We start from the raw sequence: 17,553 nt of genomic DNA, 5'->3' as shown, positions 1-17,553 counted from the left end.
ATCAAAATGAATGATTTTATGGCCCCAAAGTGGAGTACTCCGTTCTTTATTCCCCAAGAGATTCCTGAAGTGGCATAAAAATGTGATAAATATCCACTGCTGACACCCTGCTGGCTTTTGAAGTTTACTATTTCATAATGCTTATTTACCATTCATGGGAATAGGTTTTCATCTTATCACAACGCTCCAACAGCAACATCAGTGAACGTATGTGGGGATGATGATGTAATGTATAGTAAGGCAAAATTATGTCCATGTATGACTGTGAAGTTAGGAAACAGGCAAAAGGAAAGCATGTCAAAACTAATTTTTCAGACTATTATCTATCTGATACATTTAAAAACAAAACAATCCACCCATGTCTTTTGACCACAGAATTACAATGTAAGAAACACAAAATGTTAGAGACTCTTAAGATGTGAGAAGAGGCAAAATAGCATTGTTTCAAATGTATAGCCACAGTATTTTACACTGATTATTAAAGAGCTGTGTGAATGCAGTAAAAGTTGTGAAAGGACTACTACCCTTATTAAGCAATCTTCTGGCCTCAGAGACTACTTCTGTGTATTGCCAAATATATTGCTGTCAGCCTACTCTCCATTTATTAGAAAAATCTTTCTGTCATGAAAATGATTTTTGTTGCTCAATTAAGACCAGGTTCACTGGACTTAAAATACTTGAGAAGTAAGTTGTGGTGTGTGTATGTGAAGCAAATCTTCATTTGTCACTGTAATAATTCATTCAGGGGACATGGGGCAAATATTTCTTTTTAATTTAGCAGATCTGCTGACAGAATGTCACTTCCAGTAAATTTTTCATAGTGTATAAAACACACTGCCATTAGAAATAATCTACATTGTACTGAATCCATGACTACTTTAGAAACAAGGAGACACCAGTGTAACTGTTCTAACTCATTTATTTAAACACAGTTTTCTCATTGGGTCCATCAGCACAATGCAATGTCTATGCCATTGTCATCAACAGATAAAAGAGTCAAACATACGTTGCTGTCTGCTCTGCATTGAAGAAATAAATAATTGTTCTAAGCTATCTTTTGTGTGTTCTTAAAAAAACATTCAGCTTTGTAGCTGTATCTTCAGCATGTATTCCTGAAACAGAGACAAAGTACAATCTTTCTTTTCTCCTTATTGCTTTCTCAGTATGACTTTTGTGAGGTTACCATTTTAACCCAGTGGTGATTAAAGACACAAATAATGTAAAATGTATTACTGCCAGTAAGAAGAGAGAAAAAAGAATTTTGCCAGCACTCATTGGTTTGAAGAGAGAGACCAATTTGAGTTGTCCAGATCAAAGAAGAAGACAAAGCATTTCAGGATTTGGGAGGCAAGATAGACAAAAGCACAGACAGAGCAATGTGCTGTCTTCTCTCTGCCTTCTGTCCATTGAACACACCTGTCATGCTTGTAACGTGTATCATCCGCACACACAGTTGTTTGCAGTTTTGCACAGCACTTGTGCAGCTCCACCGGCAGTAGCAATATCAGAAAACACACACCTGCCATTCAGTGATATTTGTTTGAGTGTTTTACGCTGTGGAGCCGCAAAGAAATAATAACAGGTTTCAGAGTAGCAGCCGTGTTAGTCTGTATTCGCAAAAAGAAAAGGAGTACTTGTGGCACCTTAGAGACTAACCAATTTATTTGAGCATAAATTGGTTAATCTCTAAGGTGCCACAAGTACTCCTTTTCTTTTTAAAGAAATAATAGCTACACTATTCACTTGTTCAGGCTCAGCCTGCAAGATACACCACTCTCGTATCCTGCATTAGGTCACTGGGCATTGTTGTGGTGCTAATGTACACAAAAACCATTAGTGCTGAATTTGCACCGTTGTAACTGATCCTCTCAGTACAGGCCCACAGTCTCCTATGCCATGCGAATTGACTACTCTGTTCACTGTCTCCTGTTTTCCTGATTACTTGTTTTGTTTCAAGCTTCTGCAGTCTTTTGCGTCTGAGTTTGCATGCATTTCACCTTATAAAATCTTAAGGCTATTTTAAGGGAATGAAAATAGTATGGAAGTTGTTTGGAGAAGCTGAGAGGGATTAGTTCAGCTCCTCACCTGGTGTAAATCAACATAGTTCCATTACTACAGTGAGGTTACACCGACTCTTATCAGCTGAGGACCTTGCCCTGTGGCTTCACTAGATGAAGATAGTGCCTTTACAGCTGCAACTGCTATCAACAATGCAACTGTATCTGTGATAGCAGTGGTGTAAACACCAACATATGCAGGGCTAAGGTGTTTCACCTCCATGTCATAAAGGGCTAGACAACTCGGAGGGGGGGGGGGTGTGAAATGCTAGTGGGCTAGTTGGTGGTGTTGATGCTGGAGCTGTATCAGCATTAGGCCAATGGTTGGAGAATTATCTGAAATTCTCTGTGTAGACACAGACTGAATGCATTGCATGGATCACAAGAAGGAAAAACTAGAGAGCTGACCATTTAGGGTTTATACTTGCATCGATGCATATGTACTGTATGTTTCTTGTTAATGTGAACTCTGCCTGGTTTTTGCAGGGAGACTTCCTGTATCATTTGTTTCTTTTCCACTTTTCTCTATGTATGTCTGTTTTATCTTTCATCATTTGGTTGTGCACAATTGAGGGAGAATTTAAGTATCAAGGTTTTGGTGGAATGTCAGTGTATTTTCAAAATAATTAAGCATAACGCTAGCAAGACCCTGTGTAAATTTTCTGCAACTTTAACTGCTGGCATTGCAGCCAAAGAGGTAGCCCTATGTGCTGGATCTACCTGTTTGATCTCTGTGTAATCAATGCCATTTTTAAAATATGACATCTGACTAAAAGTGCTTCTGTTTTCCCTAAGAGAAATTACAGCTAACAGTTGGTAAAATTAGCTGCCTTTTTTTTTTTTTAAAGTGTGGTGTCGTTTTTTTGTTTGTTTTTTTTTAAATGTCAGGTACTATATTATTTGTGAGAGTTTGTAATATGTTGCCATCTAGTGGGGTGTGTATGTAAATTAAAGGTGATTTCTTTAAAAAAAATCATAATTATTGCTTTGAACTGCATTGTTAATACAGCTAAAACTCCTTAATAAGAGAACATTAAAGTATGACATTTAAATATTTTAATAAGTATTCAAAGATAAATCAGATGTAAATCTAGTTGAAATTTAAAAACATTAACCCTGAAATTTCATTTAAAGGAACACTCTCAGTACCCATGGTTCAAAATTTGATCTGGATTTTTTCTTATTTCCGAGGACTCCTTTTGATTATAAACAAATAGGAAACCCACTTAGCTACTCTTTCCCTTTCTCAAAATCCACACCAGTAATCTAGCAAATGTGAACAATCCTATAATTACAGACAAGTGTTCTTGCATAATTAAAGTGGGTGGGTCCCTTTTTAGAACAAGCAGCTGTATCTTTGTTTTAAATATTTAATGTACAGTTTAATTAGAACATAAATATTTTTAAAATATCCTGACAACTCTCAAATTAAACTAAACATAAGAACGCTCAGCCTTTACTTTTAAAACTTTTTATAGTAATTTTATAGTGATTGGAGTTGATTGTATAACTTTGATATGTTTGTAAATGTGTCAGTCATTTGCTAAGACAATCAAGTAATCATTTTTTGGATAAAGTATTTTATTAACATAAACTTTTTTTAGGTCACTTCCAGGTACCACAGCAGCTGAATGTGCATCGAATCTCAAGAAGATCTATACAGTACAGACAGTACAGGTAAGATTAAAATTAGAACTACAGAAATTGCTACGCACGAGAAATAACACTCAAGTTATGAGGTTATATTGGCAACCATGTGCCAGATGAGTAATTCTCATGCTTTCACTTCTCTGAGGTACAAAATGTAAGTATCAGTTGATAGTATATGCTGTTCCTTAGGCTTCCCTAGAATTTCACTGGTGGCGTGTTTGATTCCTGGGTGGTTTCTAAGGCTCATACAGGGGTGAGTTGCAGGGTAATACACTTGTTTTTGCCAGATACTCTGTCTTTCTAGAAGATTTCAGAGCCTCAGGCTGTGCCTCTAAATTGGATCATGAAACTTGATTTACTTTAAATCTCCGCCTTTTGTCTGCCTTTTCTCCAGCTATTCTCCAGTGTAATAAATTATTATATGAGCAATGGAAGATATAGTACACTGAAGTCTTCTCTTTGAGTACCCGGTTTGTGACTTTTTTTCTTGTGAACTGATTTGTTATGTTAAGGCTTTGTCTCTTTTCCAGAACGCTTGCAACAGATGAGAGATTCTGCATAATATCATTCCGTGTTTTCCCTTTTACCTGTCATATATATAACTTTGTATCTGCAAAAAGTCAGAGGGTAACACTTGCACTCTGTATTCTGAATGGAAATAACCTTATTAGGAGTGTGGGTCCATATTAGTGCTGGAGCAGGCATGAAGTATCTGTTGTTGGGTTTTTCTTACATAATGTTAAAAGTCTGGCTTTAATTCACAAAAAGCCAGGATATTCTGATATGAGGCTAAAACTCTGTGGTGGCAATTTGGGGGATCTATTTACAGCTTATGACTTCTGGTTGATACTGGAGATTCTGCATATGTGTGTCAGACTGCAGATTCCCTTTTGAATGTGGATCTTGTTCACCTTTTTTGCTGTCTTTTAACTCCATATAGAGCTAAAACCCACTGGAGGTGGCAGAAGAAGTTCTTGCATCTGGCACAAGATTGACAATGGATGGTTGCTAAACTTTGATGATTGCCCATTCAAATGGAGTGCCTTTAGGTGGATACCGCTCAGGGCAGATTAGTTTTTTTTCAAGTCTGAACTCCAGAAGGTAGTAATGAAACAAAGGGCCATCTAGTAGGGGACTTTATCGCATAACAAGGCTGATGAGAGGGTCACCTGACATAAGGGACAGGAGGTTATAAAAGAAAGGGTCTCTCATCAGTCTTTTTTTTTGGCAGGCAGTAAGGGAGGCTGGGCACTGACAGCTGAGTAAAGAGAGAGGGTTATTTTATTGTTTTGTCTAGGTCTGTATATTCTTGTGCTACCTGAAGAGGGATTAGCTTTTGAACCCTTGGCAAATCCTTGGTGTGTTGGTTTGCTTCTACTATCATGTGTTGGGGCATCCAGCAGGGTGAGGGGGAGCAGTGTTAGCACATTGTCCTGCAGGCCTAGGCCAGCTGGACCAAAAGGGTCAATTTCTGTGAAGGGATAGAGACAGAGCACGTCTGTCCAGGAAGTATGCCAGAGAGACCAAGGAGAGAGAGCGAGAGCGCTGCAGCCTCCTCAGACCAAGGGAAGCTTAAGACTATCTGGGCCCAGTGTGGTGGGACCCATACATCGCAGCCTGGTGAATGTCAAGGAGAGAAGGCTTTACAAGGGCTGTGTGACAAAAGCCAGGCAATTTGGAGATGAGGCTAGAACCCTGTCTTTAAAGGGACACTGTCTTGGTGACTATGTTTTGAAATAAAACTGCCTTGACATTTGTATTGTTTTGTTTATGCCTTGTATCAGTTGTCCCTTCCCAGCCACACTTTCCCTCTGTTCACTCTGAGGCAATTAGCTTTAGAAATGTTCAGAAAATGAGGGCGTCGGTCAGAGCTCTGGCAAACAGGGTGCAACTGGATAGCTTGCGGTTGTGCTTTGCAGACCTTTATTGCAGGTGTCTGTTGTCCAATCTACGAATGAGAATATGCACATCGTTCAGGTGATTTCTGTAGAGGTTTCTCCCCAGGGAATTAAGTTTAACAGCATAATTATGCCCCTGTTTAAACTGGCTGAAATGGTTCTTACTCTGACAACTGAAGAGAGCACTGCTTAAGCCCAGAGTATGGTGTACATAGCATCACTTATCATTGCCTTTTCCGCTCTTAATCCAGACACAATTAACTAAACTGGACCTTATTGTATTGAAGAGCTACATTGGTTTCCTCCCATCAGGTTGTTAAAGTTTTAGAGAATTCCTTCAGGTCCCCTGAGAAGGCTGTTTCCACTAGATGAATTATCGCAGGCCAGCAGCTTGGCCTATAACTTGTCTATTGATGGGTTTAGCCTCAGTATGTACTAACCTATATCTGATAAGACTGCCCTGTGGAAAACAACAGAAATGTTCAGTGACTTTCTCTGTACTCTTTAGAATTTGCTATCTCATCAAAGGTAGTTGGTACAGAACATAGTAGCCTATACAAGTTCAAGAATATTATAGGTGTGAGCCAAAACCTTGGAGACACAAAGGGTTTCCCTTATTCTTTCAATTTCGGCAGATTATTGCTTACTACTAGACTGGTGAAAGCAGGGCACAGAAGACAATCTAAACTCACCCAGTTGTTCTGTTTCTGTCAGACTTTTCTATTATCAGTTCTCATGGCTTTAGGTAGTAGTACTCAACTTTTAACAGCTGGATAACAAAGTAGCTTTCAGATGGAATTGCAGAGAGCCACAAAATCATATTATAATGTTGCAAAGTTTGTTTTGTAAAGTTGCACTAATGCATGATTATGATGCAACATAATGACTTAACATCTTTGTTGCTTCTCCTTTACCTGTCTGCTGGGAAGGAGGGATCTCTTTGTTCTCCTCCAACCCCCACTACCACTTCTGGGGGCTGAAATGGGATTATTCTTGCTCTTTTTCCACCTCATCCCCTCGATGGTGGCTTCCTCTCTTACCTGCCTCTGAGAAGTAGAGTCTGATGGTTCCCCTGCTACTTGGTCTGTTCAGAAATCCCCAATCTTGCATTACCATGCTATATCATATTTTGTCATAGGCAGTACTCTTTCTGCCTGAGCTCTGACAAAATAGGTGGATCACCAACTAGGCATGATGCTCATAAGAGCTATAATGTAATCTTGTGATACAAGTTACCATGACGAGCGGTGTGATCTGAATCTCTAGACAGAAGAGCTAGAGGATTACTGTTCTATGGTATTCTGTTTAGTAAATAGACAGAATAAGTGTTTCTTTTTAAAAAGCACGTTAAGGAAGTTTTACTCAAACTGCTTTGGATATATGTTCCATTGTAACTCAGATTTAGATAATATTTAATATATTGGTTTTATTCCTCACACCCATTATGCTTTAGTATCAAAGGCTCTGTTGTTAGGGTAAAAAGGTGTCGGTTGGAGGTTGTGATACAGCACACATCGCTTCAGCACATACAGCATGCTACTAGGGTCAGGTCTACACTACAGCCGGGATTGATGCTCTGAGATCGATCCACCCGCGGTCGATTTAGCGGGTCTAGAGAAGACCTGCCAACTCGACAGCAGATCACTCTCTAGTCAAGCCCTGTACTCTATCTCCTACGAGAAGAATAAGGTAAGTTGACAGGAGAGTTTCTCCCATCGAGCTTCTCCCATCCCCCTGCGGTGTAGACCCCACAGTAACTCGACCGAAGGTACGTCGACTCCAGCTACGATATTCACGTAGCTGGAGTTGCGTAGCGTAGGTCAACTTACCATGGTAGTGTAGACATAGCCTCGGTTAAAATAGTAGATTTAAGAGCTGATACTTCTATTCCACATTCACGTATGAGGACACGGAGTGTGGAGTATTCTGCACTTTGGGAACTTCATTACAGAGCAGTTGTTTCCCTTCTCTCCACCTTCACCCTCCATAGAAATACGCATTTGCTAAGCAACAGTGGCTTCCTAATAGGACACAACTTGTCATAGTTTTAGTGACTTGTAATTAAAATATTACCACTTCTGAATTATGTTCTCTTCAACAAAAAAGCTGAAAGTGAAATTGTGATGAGCTTTAACTTTAAAGAGCTTAAATACATAACCAGGGTAAATTATAGTTTTCTATGAGCAGGAATCTTGATAATTTTATGAAGTACAAGCAAAGCAAGTAAATCTGTATACAGTTCACTGTCATACGTGAATGATACTAGAACCTTTCTTTTTTTTTCTTTAAAGATTTTCTGGAGTGTCTATAATAATATTCCTGCTGTGACAAATTTGCCTCTGAGATGTAGTTACCATTTAATGCGGGGAGAAAGACGGCCACTTTGGTAAGTATCTTATCATTGTAAGCTCCTGGGGATAGGGACACTTATGTTGTTGTGGAAATAATAAATAATGGGTGGAAGGAGAGAGTAAAGAGTTGCATGTCTGTACTGTACTGCCTTTAATCAGCTCGACTTGGGATTCAAAAATAACTTTCATATATCATTAAAGATCTTGTTCAGCTTAAAAGCTAATTATCTTAAATCGAGCATTTATTAAAAATTAGCATGTGGAAATATGGGCTATAAGAAAAAGAAATATGGGCTAATAGTATAGTACACATTTATGTTGATTAATTGTATGTGAATTATTTTTAATTTACTGATTTTTCTTTTCTCTCCACACAAAATAGGGGGACATTAATGCAACTGACTAATATTCGTTGGTAATATTCACTGTGCCAAGTATGCTCCATATGTGCACATATGCACATACCTGTAGACATACACGCGCATTCCTTTAGGCTTAGATCAGGGAAGATTGACTATCAAGTTTTTTAACAGTACATTGCAGCTCATTCCAATTTGATAGCTTATTGTTCGTAGAATGGAAACTCAAAACTATAAACCATCAATTTTTTCTTTATAAACTGAGTTTAATTTCTCTTCCCACTCATATAGTTCATGCACTTTTTAGTGTATTAGGATTAGGAATCTTCTGAGTAGGCTGGCTACTTTTTTGCATGGTTTCATATTAGTTTGGCTTGTGATCGAATTACAATTCTTTACATATTAACAATAGACCATAAAATGTTTCACTGAATTTTGACAGACTACTGTAGGTTCAAGTGACTAGCGAGTCCGCACAAGAACTCCTTTTAAAAGATATTACTGCTGAACAGTGTAGGTTAAATTGGTTTTAAGTAAATGTCGACATTGGGATATGCATACACCAGCCTTGATATTTTTGCTGGCAATGTCAAAGGATAAGCGAGAGAAACTTTCTGGTTTTGTTCTTCTCTATTTTTAGTTTTGATTTGGTCAGTGATTTTGGGGAGGGGGTGCACTTCAAAGACCTTCTCTGAAGATGATGCTGGTCTATTTTAAAACTCCTCTGTCAAAGAAATTCAGTGTACTATATTTAAGGAAAGGAATGCGCAATGTTGATCTCATCACTAAGTCGCTGTCTTAGTAAGTATTAATAAATTATTGCAGAGGAAGCAAGGGTCTTATTGAGATTCTCAGATTAATTAGGGTTTAAAATGTGGTTTTTGGCTAATTATGGCCATGTTTTTATAAATACCAATCTATTTTTGGGATTGTCCTGGAAAAATTAACCCCATAAATAAGTTTAAATTTTTATCATACTATGAAAAGCACACTGTATGTAAACTTTACCTACATATGGTTTTGAATGGTTTGTTTTCTTTGATATATTTCCCACAACCAGGGAAGAGGAAAGCAACGCCAAAGGAGGTGTATGGAAAATGAAGGTCCCTAAAGAAAGTACGGTATGAAATGTTCATTTCTATCTGGAAATGACTAGTCAGGGTTTCAGCTTAATTTCCATATATAAAATGATGACAATTTTCTTTTCTCATCTAGGTAAGTGTTTTAGGAGTAGGGCCTAAATAGCGAGGACCACACTGTCACTAACCAGTCATGTTCTTCACTGCCATAAGTACTGCATAATAATATTCGTTTTTCAACACACAACCTAATGTGCTTTTTATTCTCATAAGCCTGATCCTGCAAACATTTTTTACAGGATGAAATGCTTCCTGCACACAAGACCATAGGACAACTCACAGGAGTGAGTTTATGCTTGGTGGCTTATGCTCTGCGCTGGTAATGAGAGTTTGCAGGATCAGTCTGTACATTAATATATGAATCGCTCCATTGACAGAAAAAACACATCAAGTCAAAGATTGTCAGATTGACATCTTCAGACTGCATCTTGAAGCATGACCTCCAATTTGTCTTTCCTTACTATAGATTGATACAGTACCTTGTATTGGCTGATAATGAACCAATGAAATGTTTTATGCTAAGTCTTTGCATCCTCAAAGGTGGATAAGAATGTTCAGAAACAAAGGGAAAGTTTTCTTGGCTCATTGTGTTTGTGCTTTGTGGTTTTAACCTTATTTTGTTTTAATTTATCATTTTTAATAGTACTAAAAAGCACAAACTAAATTGAAATAATTGTGAGGCCATGGTTTGTTTAAAAGCAGCATATGCAAAAGCCATTATGGCTGTATAGACAAAGATAGATGTTGCCATATGCTCCAGAAATATGATTATTTCCCAGTAAGCACACACCTTGAAGCATATTATTTAATTTATTAGCCCAGAGTTGCATGTGATTTATCAGCAATAGGGTTCCAAGTTTTGAATGCTTTTTTGGCTTAGATAGTAACAAAAAGGAAATAACAGTAACATCTGTCTAACATAGCCAAAGACAACTGTGTGATAGGTAGACTTTTTTAAAAAATTGTAATTCTCTAGTTAGCATTTGAATTTGTTGAAAGAAACTTTTTTCATAGTCAAAGGACAGTAAGACATGAGTTTTATATATAAATTTATCAATTTTTCTAGTACAGATTGGTTCTTAAAATGAACAGTACTTATTTTTGATAGAAACAAGCATTCACAAATGTGGTTTAATGGTCTTTTATGTTGCATAAGCAGGAGAAATACTTGAGAGAAATCTATGTTTGTACTTTACATTAATTAACTATTTAGGTTGAGTCCCAGTCACAAATTTAAAGAAGGTAAATTTATATTTAAACATTCAATAGAAGAATGTCAAGTTATGCTACCTATAAGTATTATAAATTCTTGCTCCAACTCTGTGCAAATAAGGAATAGTATAACGTGAGATGCACTTATAACACACAGCCTCAGAAACTGCACTCAAGGCTGAGCAAGCAAACCTTACACATACACTGAAAGATCAATAACCTAGAATAATAACTGATTTTTTTTTCTTGTTAGTCTGCAGTTTGGAAAGAGTTATTGCTGGCAACTATTGGGGAACAGTTTACAGATTGCTCTGCAGCAGGTAAAGAGATCATTTTCTTAGTGTTTTCTTCTTATTTCTGTAGATTTATTTTAAGCCCCTGTCCCAAGCAGTAGGTTCTTGTTCAAAATATTAAAACATCCAACACTTAAAAATTGTGTCACAGTATATAAGCATACCTATTCTCCCTGTCATGAACACAAAAGAGGACAGACAAGATTTCCTGGCTAGCTATGTGGGACAGAGTTAGCTCTAGATCGGGGTTCTTAAAGTTTTTCTCTCTGAGCCCCCCCCCCCCCCCCCGCCTCCCCCCCACATGCTATAAAAATTCTAGGGCCCAACAGATGCTTCAGCCGGGGTGGGGACGCTTCAGGGCTCCAGGCTTCAGCCAGGAGGGGTGGGAGGCTGGGGCTGAGGGTTTGGGACTTCTGTCCTATGAGGTGCCGCTGGAACTTGAGGAGGCTGCAACACCCCCCTCCCACCTCCGGTTGAGAACCTCTGCTCTAGATTATTGTTCTTGCCTGCCTCCAATGGCCCAGCTTGAATCCCTTGGGGACTGGCAAATGCTCTAGGTTTTAAACATCTGTGTATCAGCAGGTGTTGTAATAGTTTAATACTAATGCCATGGTGCCAGGATTCTGGAAGTCTCAGCAGGCATCCATTTGCTTGTTATGGGGTGTTTTGTACCATTACTGCTGAGAATCTATCTATCCTAAGCACTTTTATGGCGCTCATTACTGTAGTATCTGTGTGCCCCACAATCTTTAATGTATTTATCCTTGCAACACCTTTGTGGGGTAAGGAAGTACTGTTTTCCCATTTAACAAATAAGGAATGGAGGCACAGAGAGGTTAAATGATTTGTCCAGGGTCACAAAGGAATTCTGTGGCAGAGCTGGGAATGAACCGGGCTCTCCTGAGTGCTAGGTTAGCAACCTAATCAGTGGACCACCCTTCTTCTCATTTGATATTGCGTGAACCAAATTAGTTGTTAGTGTTAATTTTACACAAAATGTACTTGAAATAGGTTGCCTGTTATGTGAAACCACTAAATTCACTCAATAAGTGATATTGTTCAGATGCAATAATTTAATGACCGTATTTTCAAACTAAATCTAGTCCCTAAAAATATACTTGAGATTGCATGCTTTATTTAGGAATGGACTGCAGAGGGGTTGTGAGCGTAACCTTGCCTAAGACATATTATCATATTTTACATATTCCAGTCATCAAACACTGGAAGAGGTCTGTCTGTTTCAGAATATAAGGCTGAGTTATAGGAATTGTCCATAGTTACTGGAGAAGGCAAATGCTTGGCTAACTTGTCAGTCCACTGAGCTAGGAAATAAATGCTCAAAAATTGTTACTAAGCTAACTTTTCTGTTTGATCAAGGAAAAATAAAAATATATGTTTATAACTACATTTAAATGTCCTAAACACAAGCATCTGGTTAGACAGATGTTTATTTAATGCCCTGAATATTACATTCTGAAGTTGTTCCATTTCTGATTTATCATTCAGTAGAAAATAATTTGGTTTCTTAATTCCATAATGAAGTTCAACAAAGACCTTTCAAACCGGGGAATTTCTCTCCAGCCTGATCAGTACAGTAGAGCAGAAAAGTAGTATTTATCTCTCTCTTTGGTGTGTTTGGCTTGGCCATTGTCTTGGATTTTTTTCCAGCAACGGTTTGTTGAGCTAGTATACAGATAATAAACTTCTCTGACTGCTTGCATTATAGGAAACAGAATAAAGGTGCCCCACATCCTTCCACAGTAAGAAACTTTTAAAATCTGTGCCTGTTCAGTCATATGCGTAGTTAAGCTGACATTAGGAAGTGAAAAAGCATGTATGCCTTTTACACTTAATCCTCTGTGCAGAATTCTGTCCCAATCTCAGTGATTCAGCAGTAGAACACAAAGTTCTGAATGCTGGGAGCAGCCCTGTGAAACTGACCATAGTCTTGTTAATTTCATCCTGCTGCTGCTGCTGCTTGAGGAAACTGTGTGGCAGCCCTATTGAAGCTTACATTCTGGAAACTTTACAGTCTCCATCATACTTTGAAAAATAAAGCTTCCTACATAGTGGTGACAGATTTTTTTTTTTTTAAATCCCTCAGCATAAATTCCTTATATTATTGCAACACAGAATTAAAGCCATAGCTATAGATTATGAACTGCACCATTTCACTGTCAGGTACTATTTACAATAACTACTGCAAGTAAGCATACCTATGGTTTCTACACTGGTATTCCCTTCATTCTAGACCGCTCGTTTTCATTTCATGTTTGATTTATTTGTACAAAATGTTCCACAGTAGCATAACTAGCCAGAATAGACTCTTCTCCCTTTTAAAAAAACTGATTATTTCTTCAACACTTCTTCGTCTATACAGATGATGAAGTAATAGGGGTTAGTGTCAGTGTTCGTGACCGAGAAGATGTTGTTCAAGTCTGGAATGTGAATGCATCTTTGGCAAGTGAAGCAACAGTTTTAGAAAAGATCTATGAACTTCTGCCACACACCTCCTTTAAAGCAGTGTTTTATAAGCGTAAGTATCTTGTCAATTTATTTCCTCATAGCAGGATTTCCAGGTTTTGTTAGCGAAAGTGATCGCAGATGAGTATAGGATAACCTTGTTAAGTGACTGACTGACTGACTGAATTTTTAGCATTCAGAAATGTAGCATCTCTTGTTGCATGAGGATTTTTACTTTCTAATTATTGGAGATTTTTTTTCCTCTGTACAAAATCGTGAGAATGGCTTTCGTAGTTAAGTTTTAACAAATTGGTTTGTCAGATTCACAAGGTATTTTTGGTCTGCAAATGCAATAATAAAAAAATGCCTGCATAACCCTCAAGATTGTGAGCTATTGTTAATTAATATATTTATTGGTATTGTAGCAACTACAGTCAGGATTTGGGGAGGAGAGGGGCTTCTGCTAAGCTCTGTATAAACACACTAGTAAAAATAGTTGTTGTCTTTTCTCTTGTCCTCCCTGACCACTCATCCTTATTATTGTCTTCTCCTGTTGTTCTCATCTTAATTTAAACTGTAAACTCTTCCAGGTAGGGATTCTGGGTGAAATTCTTGCCTTTGTTGAAGTCAGGGTGCTATTTTGCTAATTCATGGTGCTGGACTGGGAAGGAGAAGAGAATGGGGGAATTCCTCCAGGGGTCTGATCCAAAGCCCATAGAAGTCAATGAGAGTTTTGGATCAAGCTGCAGCACAAAAAAACTTAGGACTTGATATAACAACTCATATCCATATGAGTAAAGGTTGCAGGGCCAGGCTCGTAAGTACAGTCATGTTAGATCTTGCATTATGCCTTAAGTGTACAGGCATTTGTAACAAAAAGCTTAATGCCTTAATGGAAACAGACTATTTCTTACTAATAGTAAAAGCAACAGTAGGAATACTTTTTATCCATTAAAATATACCTCAGTCCCCAAATTTCCATCCCTTAGCATCTTTTTACTTAGTACTTGTTCATATAGTCAATTTAAAAGTTGAGTTTTTTTCCTTTTTTCCCCTGTTAGCTCACAGAGAGCATCATGCTTTTGAAGGTGGACGTAGAAGACATTAACTGCACCCTGTAAAAAACTCATACTTTGTAGTCTGAGTTTGGGAAGTGGTCTAAGCAGGGAGATGGATGGGCAGAAGCCTTGCAGAAGCACCACATCTGCTCGTCATTTTCAGTTTGTTTCTAATGCTTTCAAATTGGGCCATTATTACTCAAAATGAGGAAAATGGTTGCCTTGATTACTAAACATGGTGCTCCTTACTTTCTTAGCTTTCTACAGTCTCAGTTTGGTTTCCTTGTTGGGGGGGGGGAAAATTGGCCGCTTGTTTTTCTTTTGTTCAGACTGTATTTGTATTTCTGTTTTGTTAAACTTAGAAGACTTTCCTTTCTTTTGAAGTAGTTGTACTGTACTTAGTAAATTGCAAATATGCACAAACATGATATGCTGCTTTTTCTAGGTTGCTGTACATAGAGGAATCCTGGCTTGGTCAAACGTGTTTTCAATATTTGTTTTGAAACATTCCTATCATGTTAAGATTTACTCACTGTCTTTATCCCGAGAGAGAGAAATTGCACTGCATTATTCTAATATCAGGTCATGTGGTCATGCACTGATAAGAGCACACATACTGTAAAAATAAATAATAATCACTGAATGAGATCCTGGAAACAAAGAGCACATTTGTATTGGGACTGACTTAAATTCTCTGAGTTGTTATCCAGTGTTTAATTTAAGCTATCTCAAAAAACCACATTCAGCCTAGAATGAGAGATCTGTCAATAGAAAACCCTTCACCTCTTATTTTAGAGGAGATGATATTGAAATAGTTTTGTATGCTTTCTTATGAAGTTTTTCGGTGCACTCACTAAAAAAAAGGTTTCACAAGTCAATTCTAACACATTTTACTAAATAGATCCTTCTCTCACTATGCTTTGATCATATTTGGCCTCTGCCTGCACCCATAAAGGTCAGTAACAAAACTCCTGTTGGCTACAGTGCAAACAGATAACCCCCACTGTATTTAGTTTCAAGCTATGGTGGCACCTTAAGTGAGGTTGTTCTTAATTTAGAAAAATGAAGTTGATTAACATTTTACAGCATGAATGTGAATATTTACAATGTTAAACTCTAGGTGTGTTTTTGTCTATATTAATTATTGGAGGTTTCAGTATGTTTTATTATAGTACCAAAGATTTATTGAGTTAGTTCTTTTTACTAAAGGAAGCTTCAAAGTAAAAATGAATGTATACTCCACTGAGTATTACTGGATTGGTGTGTTTGTTTGGAAATTGTTCAGATTGCACTGATTTCCACATATTTAGTATATTAAGAGGCAACCATTGGAATTAATTACACTTATAAATTAAAAATTCCCTTTGAATTTTTTTACTTCATCTGTATTTATGAATTATAATTGTGCAGTTAATGAGGATTATTAAACAAAATTTTTCTAAAATCAAAAGACTCGCTTCAATAATTGCTTTCTGAGATTGTGTTACTAGAACTGCTTTCTTAAACTAGATATGGTCAGATGAAAATTCGTCTCCAAGAAACTATACATCTAATCCTGAACATACATCAAAATCTTTATTTTTAAAAATTCAAATATATATATTTTTGTTAACATATGAAGAAAGGGAATGTTTGATTAATCTTTATCAGAACTGTCTCGTATTTTCAGTAGTAAATCTGATTTTAGGATTTTTTTTATTTTGAAAGACTTGTATTTCTTTATATGTGCTATTAAACTTTGCATGTAGTTTGATGTTCTGAAATAAAAGCAGAGAGACTTTATGCTTATGTTAATGACTTGATATTTTACAGTTCGCATTGTTTCAGTGTCTCAGAATATGAAATTTACTAGTTACTGTTTGTCTAAATGAGCTTTAACACCTGTGCTATTCTAAAGTCTAGTTACAGATTTCAAGGATTTCCTTCCATTAAGTTGAATTCTCTTGGTTACCCCATATCTGTCTGAAATCTTCAAATTTGTTTCAGAAATTTTAAAATTCAATATTTAACTTACAATAAAAAGAAAAGGAGTACTTGTGGCACCTTAGAGACTAACCAATTTATTTGAGCATGAGCTTTCGTGAGCTACAGCTCACTTCATCGGATGCATACTGTGGAAAGTACAGAAGATCTTTTTATACACACAAAGCATGAAAAAATACCTCGTCCCACCCCACTCTCCTGCTGGTAATAGCTTATCTAAAGTGATCACTCTCCTTACAATGTGCTGGAAATGGCCCAACTTGATCATCATACGCATTGTAAGGAGAGTGATCACTTTAGATAAGCTATTACCAGCAGGAGAGTGGGGTGGGGGGAGAGAAAACCTTTTGTAGTGGTAAACACCCATTTTTTAGCTCACGAAAGCTTATGCTCAAATAAATTGGTTAGTCTCTAAGGTGCCACAAGTACTCCTTTTCTTTTTGCGAATACAGACTAACATGGCTGTTACTCTGTAACTTACAATAGACTTCAAACTAAAGGAGCTGTTTAAATTATTTCTAAGATTTCTTGATAACACAGTAGCTTTAAAGAAGAGACTGTCTTGTAGAAATTCAAAGATGTTCTTTGTGTACCAGGTGACCTGGGTCTTGCTTATTTTCTTAGGCCCAGATTCAGCAAAACACTTAAGGACCAGCTTAAATTCCATTTGCTTAAGTGACTTGCTGAATAGGGATTGATTTAGTCACATGCTTAAAAGGCCCTTATCTTTACCTATGCTGTATGAGAGAGTAGTCTCCGCTTTTCCCCCCAGGAAATGAATAGAGCCAAGCCTCGGAAAGCCAGAGCTCCTGGTTCTGCATAGGTTGATGTATGCAGATTTGCAGGATACGGACAGCTAAAAAGAAAAACCTTGAGCTGTACAGTATGGAGTTGCAAATCAATTTCAGAGAAAGTAGGGAGGGCAGACAACTCATGCAAATAAATTCTTAGTGACTTTCAAAAATGATTACCTCTCCCCCATCTGAAATACTTTTCTGAATTACTCTGGAGGAAATGTGACTGAAATTCTAGTCAGAAATTAATCTCTCACATCACCCCTCATTTATTTCCACCTGTTGGAAACAAATTC

General features: G+C 37.4%; 1 protein-coding gene across 1 annotated transcript in view; it reads left to right on the top strand.

The window, feature by feature from the left end:
- EIF4E3 (eukaryotic translation initiation factor 4E family member 3) overlaps positions 1-15,891 on the top strand; it is a 29,852-nt gene extending 13,961 nt beyond the window's left edge. The window contains exons 2-7 of the mRNA XM_084635498.1: positions 3,662-3,734; positions 7,897-7,991; positions 9,376-9,436; positions 10,920-10,986; positions 13,340-13,495; positions 14,484-15,891. Coding sequence (XP_084491624.1) covers positions 3,662-3,734; positions 7,897-7,991; positions 9,376-9,436; positions 10,920-10,986; positions 13,340-13,495; positions 14,484-14,530 — 499 coding nt within the window. The 3' untranslated portion in view covers positions 14,531-15,891. The remainder of the gene's footprint in view (positions 1-3,661; positions 3,735-7,896; positions 7,992-9,375; positions 9,437-10,919; positions 10,987-13,339; positions 13,496-14,483) is intronic.
- The last annotated feature ends 1,662 nt before the right edge of the window (positions 15,892-17,553 follow it).

Source organism: Lepidochelys olivacea, assembly GCF_965140295.1.
Source record: "Lepidochelys olivacea isolate rLepOli2 genome assembly, chromosome: 7".
Lineage (NCBI taxonomy): Eukaryota > Metazoa > Chordata > Testudines > Cheloniidae > Lepidochelys > Lepidochelys olivacea.
The sequence above is the reverse complement of the archived record's forward strand: the minus strand, read 5'-3'. Positions and strand labels throughout refer to the sequence as shown.